Raw genomic sequence first — 19,128 nt, forward strand, 5'->3', positions numbered from 1 at the left:
CTTTTAGCCAGTTTAGTTTGTTGCAAAGTGGAAAAAGGCACTGGAGCTGATGTGGTGACATGGAGTTACTGATAACTTTAGCAGTTACATAGTTCTGCCAATACATTCCCAATATAGACAATTCCTGAGGCATCAATACGTGTAAAATGCTACTTAAAGCTGCACAACCTGGTAGCATTGGTCCTCCCCAATCTTCAGGGAAAGTTTCAGTTTTAAAGTTTTTTGTTGTTGTCTTCCTCAGACTTCAGTTTCTGGAGTCCAAGCTGAAATGGTAATATTATGGACCCATGGTAAGCTCAGTTACAGAAGAGAAACTATTTTAGAATTAAAACTAGACAGTGATTCTTAAAGTCAGATCAAGGAAATATCTAATAGTATTTTAACTTAACTAGAGAAGCAGGCTTAACAGAACTCTTTAGTCCAAAAACCCATATACATCACTTCTTGTAAATGAGAAACGCTTTGAACAAAATCCCACCAGAAGCTGTAAAAGCATCTACCATGATATGTAGTCAAGAACACAAGCTTTTCTGTGCTTCGTGGTATGGGGCGTATGTATTACAGGTGTATTATAAGTGGCTCTTATAGTTAAGGTTTCACTATACTTCCCATTATAAACTTTAACCACACAGGCTGAAATATTCCATGATGGTTATCCATCTTGGATTTATTTAAAAAAAAAAATTCATCTGAAGTGGCTTCTTGGTTTTTGAGATTAGGGAAAAATGTTTGCAAGTTTTGTTTAATATGGGCCAACCATTTTGTTGAGGGGCTCTAGCTTTGGAGTGGAAACTTGAAATTTGGCATAGGGGTTGCTTTGGTATCAAGGGCATGCCTTTTGCCAGCCCTGTGAAAATTTGACCAAGTTTGGTCAAGTTAGGAGATTGTGCAAACTTAGGTTTTTCAGATACTCTGAATAGCTAGTTTAGTAGTAACAATTCTCCAAATATTTTGTCTGCACTGAGTAGGGTTAGGCATTTGACAAGTCAGATATTGTCAAATGTCAAAAATGGTAAAATATTTTAAAGCACTAATTTATTAGAATAGTAATAAAAGAGCAAGATGTTATGGTTTCCTGTAGGCTTAGCCTTAGATACTTAGGCCTAATTCCAAAAAACAAGTTATTCATGGAGTTATTTTAACTCAGAAAAATGGGATAGTGAAATGAAGTTCTGGGAAAAAACCTACCTTTTTTTAGCAATGTTAGGTTAGCACTTAAATGCTAAAGTTTTTCAAACTAAACAGTTACAAAAGATGTATGAAATTAAACAAATGCATAACAACCATGAGACATTTTTAAATGCAGTTCTGATAGGTAGGTAGCCTGCCACATTTTAAGCAGCTTAATGGCTATGCACCTATTCTTTTTGTTGAGAGAGGAAGTTTAATGACTGAATTCTTCTCCTTCCTCCCCACTCCATTGAGTTAACTTCTTTGTTTGTCTAGTCAGTTTAGATTGTAAGCTCTTTGGGGCAGAGACCATGTCTTTGTTTAATGTGCTTTGTAAACTGCCATGTACAGTAACTCAGATTCTACAAACACCTTGGGAATGGAGGTTGTTCGTAACTCTGAAATGCTTGTAATTGTGAACAGAAAGTTGTGGTTCTTTCAAAAGTTTAGAACTGAACATTGACTTAATACAGCTTTGAAAGTTTACTATGAAGAAAAATGTGGGTTTTTTCCCTTTATTTTTTAGTAGTTTAACACAGTACTGAACCATATTTGCTTTTTTGTCTCTGCTGCTACCTGATTGTGTACTTCTGGTTCCAAATGCAGCATGTGGTTGACTGGTCAGTTTATATCTCTTGTGTTCCTAATTGAGGTTCTACTGTGCATTGATGGCCTATTATACAAATAAAGATAGTGGTGTTGTAGAAGATTCTAGCCAATTAAGATGCTCAACTTTCAGTTAATTCATCTCGCTAGCAGATGGCACCATGATGCAACCAAAAAGGCAGGCTGCTGCCTACATTAGGACTTCCTTGCAGGAATATTTAATGTCTGATCATGTTCAAATTGACCAGCTTGCCAGGCCTAGCACTGAGCATGAGTTATCGCCTCTCAGCACCTGTGTGCTGTCCAAACTGCACGTGCCATCCCCATAGAGCGAGTGAGCATTCCCAGGGCTGCAGGGGCTGAGAAGGACCTCCCCTGCAATTGCTCTTTCTAGCTGTTGTGGGTCACTCTGGCATTAAACACTGGAACTGAGAGAAGGGAAACTCTTTCCTGTCTGTCAACAATCCTCCTGACATGCAGCCGAGGAGGAGGCGGCGGCAGCAAGTTGAGGAACAGGGTGGATAGAAGTGTGTGTGTGAGAGAGAAATTGTGGGGCAAGAGCTGCTCAGGAGGAGAGGTGTGAAGAGGGAGGATAAGATGGGTCTCTAACCACTAGGGCATTCCCCTAAAGAACCTGGAACTGAACAAATATTCTTGAGTCTAAACACTCCTTTGCTGTCTAGCAAATAGCACTTGTGAAGTGTCTCCATCCCCCTCTAGTGACTTAACCACATAGAAAATACCAGTCTGCTGCCAGTTATTCCATTAGCTCAAGTGTTAGAGGACTGTGCTGTGGATCTAAAGATCCCAACCCTGCTAATACCACCATTTGGGGATGGGTAATATGGTTCTACAAGACTGGATTTTTTTTTGTTAAACCTTTAAAAACTGTATCCAAGGAACTTGAATGGTAAGGTTCCAAAGGGAAGCACTCGAAAGTTAGGATATGCCAGAATTCAGGTACAAGAATATGCACAAGTCAACTTTGATTTTGGCATTTTCTAACTTTGAGTGGCTGACTTTGCAACCTTACCATTTTTAAAGTAGATTTTGAATTTGTTATACATAGCTTTGTTATTACATAACGTTATTCCAGAACATGAGGTGTTAAATCTTAAGCATTTTATTATAAGCAAAGAGATCAAAAGAGCCCAGGAGAAACATGCAATAATGTTTCCTTCAGTTACTAAAGACTAGTCAAACTTTTACAGCTGCATCTTGAGTTTCTTCCCAGAGTTTTTTAATCCTCCTGTTTTTTCTAATAGTGCTTTCTATATAACAAAAGCCCCATGATGCCACATGTTTTGTCAATTGGTATATACCTATGACTTTAACCACAGCTGGGTTAGGCAGCTTCCAATTGCTTCTTATGACCAGGAGATTGCTAGCAGCTTCTCTTCCTCCTTGAATGCAGGGTACAGCTATTTCTGTACTTCATATATGGGGTAAAAACTTGCTCAGTAAGACCTATTGGGAGGCTAGCTTTTGCCTCCCTGCTTCAGTTGAGCTGCAGCCACACTGGCTCACTTCTCTTCTGTGGCAGGTGGAAGAGATTAACTTTCTCTCAGCTTCTGGGAGAAGTTTAAATTTAGAGGTGGGTGTAGCTAGCTAACCTATCCAAATCACCTTCGTTTCACATAAGAAAGAATCCCCAAAGAAGAGGGGACTGGTCATCAAAGATGAAACCTCCCCAGGCTTTTGGGAAAGAGGACAAAATTTGGGTGAGGGATCCCAAATAAGTGATAGTATGGCAAGAAATCTAATTCCTTGCTATGCAATTTGAGAGCCTTCCTTCATAGATAAAAATTCCTCAAGCTATGACCATGTCAAATAAGTGTTGCATTGTTTTCTGAGCCTAGTGAAATTTTGATGTAGAACTCCAGGAACAGTCATAGGCCATGTGTTAGTTTGCTTTCTTGCTTCCATTCATCTCAATGTTTGTAGTTGACAGCTCCATTGTTTTACTAAAACAGTAATGGTAATGATTGTGTAGAGAAAAGCTCTTGGCTAGCATTTCACAGGTTGCCCCAGGTTATCCGAACCTGGAATTTCTTTCTCTAAAGAACAGAGCAGTGGGGGAAATGGTTCTTGGCAGCTTGTGCTGCTGAGTTCATGAGCTGCTATGCTCTGAACAGTTGGAGTTTTTCAGTGCTCTCATTCTTAAGTCACAAATGCATGGATCACTGTGGCCAAATCAGTCTGATAGGATGGGATGCATCTTCTAGCCAGCTATAGATGGCAGGTGTCTTTAGCTGTAGTTAGTCTGATATCTAGAACTAGTGAGGCATTGAGTCCAAAATTGCATGTTGCCTTAATTGGAGCAAGCGAGCTCTCTAGGGAGATTGTATATGTGGTGAGTTCTCCAAAGCACTTCCTTCTCCCCATCAGCATAACCTATTAGCTTCCACTTCGTTTTCAGCTAGTTATTTATCCTGGTGCAGATAATACTCTGCGAGATGGTGCTTGTTTTTGTTAGCAAGAGCTAGGTGCCAGTGAATTGCTGACACATCCCATAGGGTCTAATGAATGTCCCAGTGGCTTCATGCTTAATAGGATAAGGGGGAGTATTTTGAGTTGTGGAACTTCACAAGTGAGGTTCCTAGGTGTGGTGTAGTTCACCTTAGTGATCCTCTGGGTTCAGAATATGAAGGGCTGCAGATTTTTGTGCTCATTCATTCAATACTGCTACATCTCTGAGGAAGGACAGATATTTGGTGACTGACTGTATCAAATGAGAAATCCAGCTGTATGTCTGCCCATTGAAAGATGAAGTCATCTATTGGCACAATAAATACGATTTATCCCGTGTCTATTTTGCTGCAGTTTATTCTCTTCCTGGGCTTGAGTGTGCACCTGGCTTCAAATTTCTGTCTTGTCTCACTAGTATAGAAATCTTCAATAATCTTTCCTTGTTACAATGGTGAGACTTTCAAAAGGTATAGATCTGTCATTTTCAGGAGTTGTCCCTGTCCTGGAACTTGCATGTAGTGCAAACCAAATCAGTGGCACCACTCTTCTGCTAGGATGTCTTTTTACATCCCTTTTTTGTCTTCATTCCTATTACTCTCCAAGCTGATGCATACTCCTTTTCCATTCTCCATGCTGATCCATCAGTGTGTTCTATAAAGATAAGATGCTGCTCTGACCTCTCAAAGCTCTTAGCAAAGCCTCTTAATATTAATCTAATTCTACTGTATCTTTCTCCCAAGCACCACTTGAGACCAGGAGAGATTACGCTGCAATATTAAAGTATATAGAGGACATTTTGTAATGCATGAAATTTCCAAAGTCTTAGATTTGTGGCACTTGATGTGAGCTGGCTTTCACCCAGACACTAAGTGGTGAAGACTGACTTCTTGCTTGAGAGACCAAGGATCCTAGTATCACTAGGTTGCTTGAGCACATTGACAAGCCCAGGAGGTAAAACTGTCTAGCGTGGGCTGGTACTCTTTCTGGAAGCGTCTATCTTGTACTTAAAAAAGAAAAGGAAAACTTGTGTCTGTGGCTCTTGTGGTTGCAAAATCTTAAATGCAAACAAAAGCGTTCCTGATGGAATAATAGTAAACTAACAGTGTCTGCCTGAATCTACAGACTGAAGGAGCCATATTATGAATGGCTCCATCTCTGTGTTAACTAATGAAAGCACAGTGTTACCCTGCTGTAGGAGCAGCTTGGTAATCTACCACTGCTCCTTTCCAGTTGCTACCCAATCTGTTCTAAGGTAACTTCAACAATTTCAGTAAGACTTACTCCTGGGAGAATTGTGTGCCACTGTGCAATGAAGAATTTGCACAGAATTAATGTTCTGCACAGAATTTCATTTTTACATGCAGAATTGGTGCTGCAGAGCTGCTGGCTGCCATTAGGAGCCGATGGACCCAGCACAGCCTGGTTCTCCAGCTTGCAAATACAGGACACTGTCAGGGAGAGGGAGCTGGAGGGTTCCAGGCAGCTGTGGTGTCCAGCATGTCCTGAAGAAAGGAGGTGGCTTTGTACTAGCTCAGGACCCAGCATCAGGCTGTTTCTCTATTGCACGCTCTCGAGATCCCTGGGCTCTGGAGAGGAGGGAGTGTGGATGTCTGGGCCAGGGGATGCCTCACGGCTTAGGATCTGGGAGGTGGGTGTCTGAGAGCACAGGGGCAGGTTCTCTCCCCCCTACATGTGCCCAGCTGGCACATATGACACACCCAGACTGAGACACCCAACAAAAAGCATAGCAGGAGCTGGAACTGGGTTGTTGTAGGGGTTTCTTTATTCTTTACTCCTGGGGAATCTTTTTTTGTTGTCTCTATTGTTAGACATACTTGCCTACATTTATTTTGGAATAAATTACCAAAATAATTGAAACTGATATTATATTGTATTATTCTGACAAATAAAATATGCAGAGTTTTAAAATAGTGTGCAGAATTCCTCCTGAAGTAAATACTGTCCTTGCTAGGACAGCTATTTTTAGCATCTTTTAAAAACATTCCCCCCTTGTAATTAGCTTCTAGAGCAGATGCTTGAGTAGGAGAGCAGTTCCACAAGCATTGTTCAGTGGGACTTCTCAAACTCTCCTCCCTGGGTTAAAGACTACTTTGTAATCATCTAGTCTGGGAACCTTGCAGGTAATGCTCTTGCATTTAGTTAACATAACTGTTTTTTGTAGACTCCGTATGTTCTGTATCTCCTTCCCCATAGTCTCTTACAATAGATTCTTGACTTAGTAGGAAGAAGTGAGCAGTGTAGATCCATATTGGCAACTTCATGAGCCATAGTAAGTAATTTATCTATTACCAATATTTTTAGGTTTTAAACAACTATGCTAACAAAAGTAGGTTGTAAAATATGTGGGGTAATCCTGTGGTCAGTGTTCTGGCCTTCTATACAAGAGACTGGGTTCACTTCAGAGGCCCAGTAAGTAGTGGGTTCCCTTCCCTGCTGTGAGAAAGAGACCAACTTAGTTCTACTATACCACCAATAACTGGACCATAGGAGTTACTACAGAGCATTATACTGCTGTAACAACTGTCTCCACAAATTAGGACTTTTGTCTTTGACAAAATATTAAAATAGAAGCCAGTTCTGCTGTCTAAAAATCACTTGAGTGATTGGGCAAATGTTATCCAGTGGTGGTAATACTGGTATGTATGTGAAATTAAAACAAGCTTTTCCCCCTGTGAGTACAAAACGCTCCAATCCCAGCTATACGTTGTTACATTGTTCTGTTTAACTTTATTGGAATTGGATAGTAATCTGCATATTTTCTAGAGCAGGGGTCGGCAACCTTTCAGAAGTGGTGTGCCGAGTCTTCATTTATTCACTCTAATTTAAGGTTTCGTGTGCCAGTAATACCTTTTAACATTTTTAGGTCTTTCTAGAAGTCTGTAATATATAACTAAACTCTTGTATGTAAAGTAAATAAGGTTTTTAAAATGTTTAAGAAGCTTCATTTAAAATTAAATTAAAATGCACAGCCCCCCAGACCGGTGGCCAGGACCCAGGCAGTGTGAGTACCACTGAAAATCAGCTCGCGTGCTGCCTTTGGCATGCGTGCCATAGGTTGCCTACCCCTGTTATAAAGTAATATAATTAAAACTCCTTAGTTTGATTTATTTTTTGTTCTGTAAAATGTCTCTCTCCCCCCCCCCCCCCCCCCCCCGCAAGGCCAAATGTGATCATCCAAACATCTAGCATAGCTAAACTGAGCAATATGTTCTAGTGAAAATTCGATCCACTACATGATTTGGGTTTTTGCACTTATTGGCTTCGTTATCTGAGAATAGCTTGCTTATATGTTTATATTCCTTTCCATCTTTAAAAAGGAAAATGTGTTTTCTAAGGAGAAGTGATTACATAAGCATCTTGTGCTAACTTCCAAGAAGCTTCAAACTGAACTACTATAGATAGAATCTACTAGTCAGAGTGGAAATGGCCTCAAATACAGGTAATATTTTACTAACTCCAGATGTTCTTTCCATCAGAGTTCCATTTTCATGGTCTTCCTTGCCATATTTCACTTTTATATAAAACTATCCTATGTAATCTTTAACTTCAGTACATTCTTGGATAGATGGTAAAATAAGTATTTTAAATTGCAGTTGCTGGCTAATGGTGAGAACTGTACAATGCTAAAATTCTATTGCAGCAACAGTTGTACAAGAAAGCTCCTTTGGGGAGAAGCCATCTTTGTCCTCTTTGTACAATGCCTCGCACAGGGGAGTCCCACTCTGACTTGGGCTCCTAGGCACTATGATGATGACTAGTTTTATTAAAGGTCTGTTATACCTATCTGCCCAATATGTCCTTTCCAACTTTAATGCAAAATAGATGGTTAAACATGAAGACAAAACACATTTTAAATAGGTATCTCCTAATTTACTAATAACAGATTGATACATTTTTTCAAAATGTACAACTAACTTGTTTTGATTCTTGCTTTTTGTTTACTATTTGTATTTCTCTAACCTGAACAAGAAGTTATAGTGAAGTTGCATCACTAAATCATGCAATGTCAATATTGTAAAAATTGCAGGGAAATATCTAGCTTAAACTTTATATTTTTGATAATTCTACTTGTTGGGACTTCTTACAAAAGCCTCATCAGTCTAGAAAGGTGTCCCTTTAAATCAACTTGATATATTTCATCGTACAACTATCAGAAAAGTTCTCAACAATGTGATGTAAGAAAATGCCCTGTTTAAATATGTGCAGGGGGTTGAGTATAGGACTGAGGATCTTGACTCTTAACCTTCATTAATCTCAAGGTTTTTAGAGAGTTGGTACTTCACGTGTAAATCTAGCTGCAGGTTACTTCTGATTTACATTTTTGAAAGCTATAATCCATCTGGCATCATGAACAAGTGCACTGTAGGAAAATGGTTAGTAGCCTTCAGACTCTCCAATCAGATTATTTTCAAATGACTGCTTAAATGTGTGTATTTTGACCTTTCAGGTGCTGTTAGTGAGTAGTAGTCGGTACCCAGATCAGTGGATTGTACCAGGTGGAGGAATGGAGCCAGAGGAGGAACCAGGAGGTGCTGCAGTCCGAGAGGTTTATGAAGAGGTAAACCTAGATTTAACAGTTCCTTTCCTATTCGGATAGGGATCTTGAAAAAGAGGGGAAAAAAAAAAACCAACCTCAGTGACTTCTTTCACAATATAATTTGCCAAAATTCAAATGATCCACAAACTCCAAAGAATTTATAGCTTATCCTATTTCAGACTTTTTTTGCATTAAAAAGGAGATGAGTCATAAAATAAATGATCAGAATACATTGCTATGGAAGTAGGTTATGATCAATATTTAGATTGAAACCTGGATTTTGCAGACATTATAGTAAATTCTTAGAATGTGACATGCAAAGGATAAAGGGATTGGGGGGGGAGAGGTAGTTATAAAGAAGCCTGCACGATGGTGGTGGGAGGGTGGGGGGACTCTTTCTGCTTATTTTTACCTTAATTTCAATTTCAGATTTTTCTGTCTTAAAATCTTACATGTATGGACTACTGGAGGACTAGTGGGTCTCTTAAATCAAGTAATGAGACCTGAGTAGTTGGAAGGAAAGGGATTCTTAGTGCATGCCTCAGTTTAAAATAATCAAACTCAAATTCCTGACAAAGTATTGAGAAAAATGTTTGAATAGTTCACCTCTGCCTCTTCATTTCAGGGCTGAGTTTCTGTTCTAATACAAAAAACTAATGTTTTGGCATCAAGTAATGTGTTTGTATACTTGTGTGAGAACACCATATAGGCAGTAGCTTAGAACCTAAAATTTCTGTAAATGGTTCTGGCAGTGAATATTTCATCTACATGAACAGCTGCTAAAAGTATTGCACCATAAAATTTCTTCCAAGATCATATACAGTAAGTTAAACAGAATTTACAAATGGTATGTGGTGAACACCAATAGTGGTAATTCTTCAAGAAGAGACTTGATATTTCAACGGTAAAAATAGTGCCTCTGGCCATTATCCATCAATAAAGCAAGACAGGAACAACGCACATTTTTCTTCTAAAGCCAACTTTAGTGGTCTAAGTTTTGATGAACAAACTGTTCCTTTCAGTAGCTTGACACTTAAAGCAAATGATTTTCTTTTAAGTAAACTGCTAATCAAGTTTTAAATATTGTTTGGGCAAACTAGTTAAAAATACTATCTAAACACCGTTACAGCCTTCATCTGTATCTTTAGTCTGCAGAAATACTTCAAGAAGATCATGCCTAATTTTTGATAGCTACTTCACAACTAAATATGCATTGCTTGTTTCCAGCTAAAATAAAGTACATCAATGATCAACTGCAGTAAAGTGAAATGTATATAATTAAACTTAATCTGACACTTTCACTTTAACTAATAAATCTCACGACTGGAATATTGGTGTAGAGGGTTATAACTTCAGGAAGAACAGTCAGGTTAAAAAGAAGGTATTGCATTGTACATCAAGATATGCATTTGTTCTGACCTCCAGAAGGTGGTGACCAGTGAAGGCCCTGGTTGAAAATAAAAGGGAAAAATACAGGGGTGCTCTCCTAGTAAGGGATTTCTATAGATCCTCAAATCAGGAGGAAACAGGAGATATTTCTAGAACAAATAATAAAATATCCAAAACGCAAGGTAACATACCTCACTGAGGACAAAGGGGCAGTTCACAATTCTAAACTGTTGTTCCAAGCTCTCTGTAGACTCACAAAAACATCTCTCCATTGGTTAAACTAGTTTGCTTTTATGCTTTTTTCCAAGTATGGTAACTAGCTTTATTTTAAATGAAAGCTGAAGTTTCTAGAGAACAAGACAGCAGTTTGAGAGGTACTGATAGCTGTATTGCTGCATATTGACATGATCCTAACCCTGGCTGCATGTGTCTCTTGAACAGAAGTAGACACTAGCTGGTTTCTTTGGTAAGCTTTCTGCCTAGGTGTGAAAGACTGCAATCTGCACTGGCATGCTTTCAACCTTTTATTTAAAATCATAAAAGCTACAGATTTAAAATATTTAGGTATTCCAAGCAAATAATTTAATTGAAGTCCAGATTAAATTATTTGCATTTTAAATCATACTCTTATTCCAGGTTTAATTATTGCTGTTTTTTATAGTGTAAAACGAGCCTTAAAGGATGGCTTCATCCTCTGACAAACAATTTAAGAGCCCTTGACACCTTGAGTTCTCTATTGTAGATTGCATTTAGAGGAAAGAAACTTTGTATGTCCCTTGTACCAATATCCATATAATGAGGCATCTGAGTATATTTAAAACGGAATGCAAAACATCTTAAACAGCACTTAAAAAAAATATGGGTTAAGGAAGAGGCCTTGGCAAGCCATTCCAGTAATTAAGGATTTCACTTAATTAATCAAGGGTTTCATTCTTTAAGTATGGAGGATGGAAATAAAACAGGCTGTGATTGCAAAAGGGAAGGGTCTCCAAAAGTAGTGACAGATTGGCCAGCTGAAAGGACCAGGCCCTGTGTCTCAGCAAACTTAAATAAGGCCTGGTCCCCACTTCGGACTAAGGTACGCAAATTCAGCTACGTTAATAACGTAGCTGAATTCGAAGTACCTTAGTCCGAACTTACCGCGGTCCAGACGCGGCAGGAAGGCTCCCTCGTTGATGCCGCGTACTTCTCTCGGCGAGCTGGAGTACCGGCGCCGACTGCGAGCACTTCCGGGATCGATTTATCATGTCTTAACCAGACGCGATAAATCGATCCCAGAACATCGATTGCGTGCCGCCGGACCCTCCGGTAAGTGAAGACAAGGCCTAAGAGTGCCCAAAACAAAGTGAGTCTTGGCATTGTAGGAGATTGAATATAAGGATAGAGATATATAATTATATTAGAAGATCTCTATTAGCTGTAAACACCTGATTATTCTCCCCCTTCTCTGCAAACATAACCTTCTGCAACAGCTACGTTTCACTGGTGCAACGAAATTTAATGTATTGGTAGTCCCATGTCTGAGAGAACTTTCATAGGGGATTAATTTAGACTAGGAAACTCAATCCAGCAGTTCTTTAAATACATGGAAAATAATAAAACACAAGTGATGGAGGGTTACATAAGTGCCTACAAAAACTTTCCCTAAAAAGTGTTCTGCAGTATGTGTGATATCTAACTGCAGTTCTGCATTATTTGCAGCAATTGTGTTTCCTGCAGGAGAAACTCATTGGATTTTACTTTGTGAGCATGCAAACAAGTGCAGAATAGTGTCACATCAGAAAGTAAATTACTGCTTGGTTATTCAGCATCTTTGGGATATAAATCTGGCAAAGCTTGGATGCCATATTAATTTCAGCTCACAAAATCAAACGTCAAAGCTTTTAATTGTTACATACAGAAGTTTGCTTCACTAAACTAGATAACTACAGCATGGGCTTTGCTCCATCTACAGGAAACAGGAGGTAAGACTGTCAGTACTGTTGCCAGACAGAGAGAATCAGCTGATGGCTTATGACTCCTAGGTCTGAAAGATTACAGGCTAAAACTAAATTTAGCTTCCAATTTAGATGCATGTTAAAGGCCACCGATATTTGGGAATGCATAAAATCTGATAAAGGAATGTCTTAAAGGAAACTTTCTGGCATCAAACACTTCAAAAGAACTGCAAAGAGGTATTTCAAAGCAGTGACTTGACAGTCCTATCCTGCATAGGAGTAACAAGCTAACACTGACTATTTGACTCCCAAAACCTGAATAAAAGCTCTAACTTGCTATTGCACCTGTACAAACAAAATTCTACAAGGAAAACCACAAACAATTCAACTTCATTCTCACCTTTTCTGTTGTAACTAGTGGACAGATTCCAACACAAACTACACTTTAGGCAAACTAGAGCCCTGGAGATGGACTATAACCCCCCCCAAAACATTTTCGGTCGGTGGCTTCTGACTGCTTATCCTACTTAACCCAGTCATGGTTAGTTGTTCAAATGGAAGCTCTTAAGAGTGGATTTTACTAGAACCTGCTAGTGTATATTCCTGGCCTTTCCTTAAAATTAGGACTGGGAAATGCTTTTCAATTCAGTTCTTCAAAGAAGCTACCCATAGCTACTTAACACATGTTTAAACCACTATATGCATAGTAGCTTGAGACACTTGCTGTTCAGTGGAAATCAAATAGAATGCCACCTACTATTTTTCTTCAGAGAAGCCTGTTCACTTATCTTCAGGAGCATATTGTCTGTTTAGGATTTAATAGGAAAAGCTTACCCCATAAGCATAGATATTCAATATTGATCAGTCCAACTTGTAGCGTTGCTTATGCAGAACATTCTTAACAACTGAAAACTAGTGCTGGATGCCAGTGGTGTGGTGTTAGAGTACCACTGAGGGGAATCTTCTCCCCTTTCTCTTAATGCTGAAGAATTGCCATAAAACTGTCCTAAGTAACATGTCAGCACAAAAGCTGTTCATAGATTTATAGATTCTAGGACTGGAAGGGACCTCGAGAGGTCATAGAGTCCAGTCCCCTGCCCGCATGGCAGGACCAAATACTGTCTAGACCATCCCTGATAGACATTTATCTAACCTACTCTTAAATATCTCCAGAGATGGCGATTCCACAACCTCCCTAGGCAATTTATTCCAGTGTTTAACCACCCTGACAGTTAGGAACTTTTTCCTAATGTCCAATCTAGACCTCCCTTGCTGCAGTTTAAGCCCATTGCTTCTTGTTCTATCCTTAGAGGCTAAGGTGACCAAGTTTTCTCCCTCCTCCTTATGACTCCCTTTTAGATACAGAGGAGACATGATAGCAGTTTTCAGGTCTTTTCCAAACTAAGCAAACCCAATTCTTTCAGCCTTCCTTCATAGGTCATATTCTCAAGACCTTTAATCATTCTTGTTGCTCTTCTCCGGATCCTCTCCAATTTCTCCACATCTTTCTTGAAATGCGGTGCCAAGAACTGGACACAATACTCCAGCTGAGGCCTAACCAGAGCAGAGTAGAGCGGAAGAATGACTTCTCGTGTCTTACTAACAACACACCTGTTAATACATCCCAGAATCACGTTTGCTTTTTTTGCAGCAGCAGCATCACACTGACTCATATTTAGCTTGTGGTCCACTATAACCCCTAGATCCCTTTCTACCGTACTCCTTCCTAGACAGTCTCTTCCCATTCTGTATGTGTGAAACTGATTTTTTTTCTTCCTAAGTGGAGCACTTTGCATTTGTCTTTGTTAAACTTCATCCTGTTTACCTCAGACCATTTGTCCAGATCATTTTGAATTATGACCCTGTCCTCCAAAGCAGTTGCAATCCCTCCCAGTTTGGTATCATCCGCAGACTTAATAAGCATACTTTCTATGCCAATATCTAAGTCGTTATTGAACAGATCCGGTCCCAAAACAGACCCCTGCGGAACCCCACTTGTTATGCCTTTCCAGCAGGATTGGGAACCATTAATAACAACTGACTAGTTATCCAGCCAGTTATACACCCACCTTATAGTAGCCCCATCTAAATTGTATTTGCCTAGTTTATCGATAAGAATATCATGTGAGACCATATCAAATGCCTTACTAAAGTCTAGGTATACCACATCCACAGCTTCTCCTTTATCCACAAGACTCGTTATCCTATCAAAGAAAGCTATCAGATTGGTTTGACACGATTTGTTCTTTATAAATCCATGCTGGCTATTCCCTATCACCTTACCACCTTCCAAGCGTTTGCAGATGATTTCCTTAATTACTTGCTCCATTATCTTCCCTAGCACAGAAGTTAAACTAACTGGTCTGTAGTTTCCTGGGTTGTTTTTATTTCCCTTTTTATAGACGGGCACTATATTTGCCCTTTTCCAGTCTTCTGGAATCTCTCCCGTCTCCCATGATTTTCCAAAGATAATAGCTAAAGGCTCACATACCTCCTCTATTAGCTCCTTGAGTATTCTAGGGTGCATTTCATCAGGTCCTGGTGACTTGCAAGCATTTAATTTTTCTAAGTGATTTTTAACTTGTTTTTTGTTTTGCTTTGTTTTTTATCTGCTAAACCTACCCCCTTCCCATTAGCATTCACTATGTTAGGCATTCCTTCAGACTTCTTGGTGAAGACCAAAACAAAGAAGTCATTAAGCATCTCTGCCATTTCCAAGTTTCCTGTTACTGTTTCTCCCTCTTCTCTGAGCAGTGGGCCTACCCTGTCTTTGGTCTTCCTCTTGCTTCTAATGTATTGATAAAAAGTCTTCTTGTTTCCCTTTATTCCTGTAGCTAGTTTGAGCTCATTTTGTGCCTTTGCCTTTCTAATCTTGCCCCTGCATTCCTGTGTTGTTTGCCTATATTCATCCTTTGCAATCTGTCCTAGCTTCCGTTTTTATGACTCCTTTTTATTTTTTAGATCCTGCAAGATCTCATGGTTAAGCCAAAGTGGTCTTTTGCCACATTTTCAATCTTTCCTAACCAGCAGAATAGCTTGCTTTTGGGCCCTTAATAGTGTCCCTTTGAAAAACTGCCAACGCTCCTCAGTTGTTTTTCCCCTCAGTCTTGATTCCCATGGGATCTTACCTATCAGCTCTCTGAGCTTACCAAAATCCACCTTCCTGAAATCCATTGTCTCTATTTTGCTGTTCTCCCTTCTACCCTTCCTTAGAATTGCAAACTCTATGATTTCATGATCACTTTCACCCAGGCTGCCTTCTGCTTTCAAATTCTCAATGGGTTCCTCCCTATTTGTTAAAATCAAGTCTAGAACAGTTTCCCCCCAGTAGCTTTTTCAACCTTCTGAAATAAAAAGTTGTCTGCAATGCAGTCCAAGAACTTGTTGGATAGTCTGTGCCCCGCTGTGTTATTTTCCCAACATATATCTGGATAGTTGAAGTCCCCCATCACCACCAAATCTTGGGCTTTGGATGATTTTGTTAGTTGTTTAAAAAAAGCCTCACCCACCTCTTCCACCTGGTTGGGTGGCCAGTAGTAGACTCCTAGCATGACATCTCCCTTGTTTTTTACCCCTTTTAGCCTAACCCAGAGACTCTCAACACTTCCGTCTCCTCTGTCCATCTCCACCTCAGTCCAAGTGTGTACTTTTTAATATAAAAGGCAACACCTCCTCCTTTTCCCCCCTGTTTATCCTTCCTGAGCAAGCTGTACCCATCCACACCAACATTCTAATCATGTGTATTGTACCACCAAGCTTCAGTGATGCCAACAATGTAGTTTTCATTTATTAGCACTTCCAGTTCCTCCTGCTTATTACCCATGCTTCTCGCATTTGTATATAGGCATCTAAGATACTGGTTTGATCTTGCCTCCCAGTTTTGTCCTGACCCTCCTTTCTCTCTGCCAATGTAGCCCACACTCACTCTCGTTTCCAACCCATCTCCCAGGTCTCTTTATTCCCCACTTACCTGTGGGCTTTGCTCACCTGTCCCTGTCGAACCTAGTTTAAAGCCCTCCTCACTAGGTTAGCCAGTCTGTGCCCAAATAGGTCTTTCCCCTCCTTGAAAGGTGAACGCCATCTCGGCCTAGCCGTCCTTCCTTGAAAAGCATCCCGTGGTCGAGGAAGCCAAAGCCCTCCTGGTGACACCATCTTCGCTAATCTAACTCTGCCAGACTTCTGGAACCCAATTTAACATGGTCTGTCAGACTAGGGTGCTTTAGAGTCAGGACAAAGTTGAAAAGCAAGCAAGCAAAACAAATCTCAATTTACTTAAAGCTTTTCTGGATCAGATGAAACATAACCGAACTGTATACTAAAAAAGTTTTCAATAGGGTAGCTTCTGGAATGACACCATTTTCTCAGTTCACTGAACTATTCTATGGAATTCCAATTGCATGACTCTTGTACATTTTTCTGACTTTCTCAAATGACAAATATCTTGGTCCAGTTAGAGAAGAGAACAAACAGGTTTCCTTTATGAAGAAAATACATTTGCCTCAACTGTAGCCACACTCTCCATTAACTTTACTTCCAGTAAACTCTCGTTTTTACTACAGAATAGCTGGTTCTTTCAGACTTCAGATTCTAGGAGTGGCAAGAAAAGAACTTCTGGAGAAAATAAAAATGAATACTTCTGATCTTGTACAATAAAGTTTAGAATTGCCACATGCTAAAAAGGATATCATTAAAAATACAGGTTTCTGTATTTCAGGCAATTTACTAAATTGCCAAGTTTTACTTATCGGGTACGTCTATACTACCTGCCGGATCGGCGGCTAGTGTTCAATGCAGGGCTGGCTCCAGGCCCCAGCCGACCAAGCACGTGCTTGGGGCGGCACCTTGGGGCAGGGCGGCGCTTGATTTTTTTTTTTTATTTATTTGATTGATTTTGGTGGTGTGGCACTTGGGAGTGGGGGCTTCTGGGGGCGGGGGCTTCGGGCGGCGCGGTGCTCGGAGGGGAGCGGGGCTTCGGGCGGCGCGGTGCTCGGAGGGGAGCGGGGCTTCGGGCGGCGCGGTGCTCGGAGGGGAGCGGGGCTTCGGGCGGCGCGGTGCTCGGAGGGGAGCGGGGCTTCGGGCGGCGCGGTGCTCGGAGGGGAGCGGGGCTTTGGGCGGCGCGGTGCTTGGAGGGGAGTGGGGCTTCGGGTGGTGTGGCGCTATGGGGGTGGGGGTACGGCAGAGCGGCTCTCTTCTTTTTTGCCTGGGGCTGCAAAAAAGTTAGAGCTGGCCCTGGTTCGATGTATTGGGGATTGATTTATCGTGTCTCGTCTGGACGCGAGTGTAGCCCAGGCCATACACTGGGAGTGTAGACTGGTCAAATAAGAATGTCTGGGCAGCTGCACTTCAGAGCAGAACAACCAGAAAAATTCCATCTGAAGTTACAATAGATGCAGGGACCCTCAATGAATTACATAACGCATAAATATTCTGAGTCTCCGCTGTATTGTTCAGTGGTATACAAAGGATTATTTAGTAAGTGTGCTCAACAGAAGGCTCACTGCAGTCTTCATTGAGGGTATGACTACACTACAAGCAGCTACAGCAGGGCATATGTGGTGCTGCAGCTTCGCTGCGGTAGCATAGATATTTATTACAATGACAAGGTTTTTCTATTAGTAAATCCACCCCCGTGAGAGGTGGTAGCTAGGTCAATGGACAAATTCTTCCATCAGCCTAGCTGTATCTACAGTGCGGGTTAGTGAACTCAACTCCATTAGGTAGGGTGTGAAACTGCCAACTGTGAGCAATGTAGCTAGTCAACCTTAATATTTAGGTGTTTAAAAAAAGTTTTTTTTAAAGTGTGCTCAAAGCTGTGTAGTAATAGTTCTAGCAAGTTGTGCATTCAAAGCAGCTGGCTGTGTATTCTGCAGTAACTTCAGGCCCAATCTTATTACTAAATTAGTGGCAAAACTCCCATTGCCTGGATTAGGAGTGAGCTCAGTTCTAATCTTCCAAAGATGCTTCATAAAGGACACCAGCCATCTGCCTTTGTTTTAATTTAAAAAAAAAAAATTGTTCACTTTAGTGGTCGAGAGCTCACTATAAAGCAATATGCAGTGTCTTAGCTTGTTAAAACCTCTACTCACTTTTGTCTGTCTGAGCTTCTCATTAAAATCCATCTTCTTCCTTAAATATCTCAAAGGCATAAGACGCCATCAATTATTCTGATTCTTTAGCTAGTACAGGAAATAGGGAATGAAGGCTAGAAAATTATTTTACAGTACTGGGAATTCATGTATTATATACATTATATCACAAGGCCATACTTAAGCCTGGTATATAGTAGAAAACTAAGTTGGCTTAAATACATCACTTGGGGGGTGTGAAAATCCACAACTCTGAGAGGCCTAGTTAAGCCGACCGAACAACCAGTGTTCCATCAGCCTAGCTACCACCTCTCCCCCCAATAGGAGAACCCTTCCTATTGGCATAGGTTGCATTTCTGCTGAAGTGTTACAGCAGCACTGCTGCAGCTGCAACATTTCAAGTGTACAAAAGCCCTTTGTTATAGCCTCATCTGCAAATGGGTTTGCTACCCTTGAGTCGTAAAAAAGTAATCTGAACAAACTGCAAATCCAAACCTAAATATAAAGCATAAATAGTGCCTCTTCACTGGAAATATCTCAAACTACTTGTACGTATGAAACTGGAGAAAACTAGGTAGATAGTGATTTCTCTTGTATGTGATGTGTGCTGAGAAGCTATTTCTAAAATAAAACTCTCTGAATTTTAGCATTGTAGCATTGCTAACTAGATAGAGATGTAAACTACAGGTGTGGGGATCCCGAATGTAGATTCGTGCATGACTTAAATCTGTATTTGTGAACCATGTACAATGTAATTATTATGTCCAGATTGTGTGAGGGCAATTCATATAACTCTGCTTGTTATATCAAGTATCCTAAAATGGTATTAGAGTCCTGCCTTTTGATTTACCATAGCTGTTGACAGTGTTCTTGGACATCACTAGCTGAACTTCTACTTCTTATGGAATGACTA

General features: G+C 40.3%; 1 protein-coding gene across 2 annotated transcripts in view; it reads left to right on the forward strand.

Annotated features, from left to right (window-relative positions):
* Positions 1-19,128, forward strand: part of NUDT4 (nudix hydrolase 4) — a 44,405-nt gene that overhangs the window by 11,541 nt on the left and 13,736 nt on the right. For both annotated transcript variants that reach the window (XM_054027986.1, XM_054027995.1), the window contains exon 2: positions 8,714-8,824. In XM_054027986.1, coding sequence (XP_053883961.1) covers positions 8,714-8,824 — 111 coding nt within the window. The remainder of the gene's footprint in view (positions 1-8,713; positions 8,825-19,128) is intronic.

The sequence above is a fragment of the Malaclemys terrapin genome, chromosome 1 (genome assembly GCF_027887155.1).
Source record: "Malaclemys terrapin pileata isolate rMalTer1 chromosome 1, rMalTer1.hap1, whole genome shotgun sequence".
Classification (NCBI taxonomy): domain Eukaryota; kingdom Metazoa; phylum Chordata; order Testudines; family Emydidae; genus Malaclemys; species Malaclemys terrapin.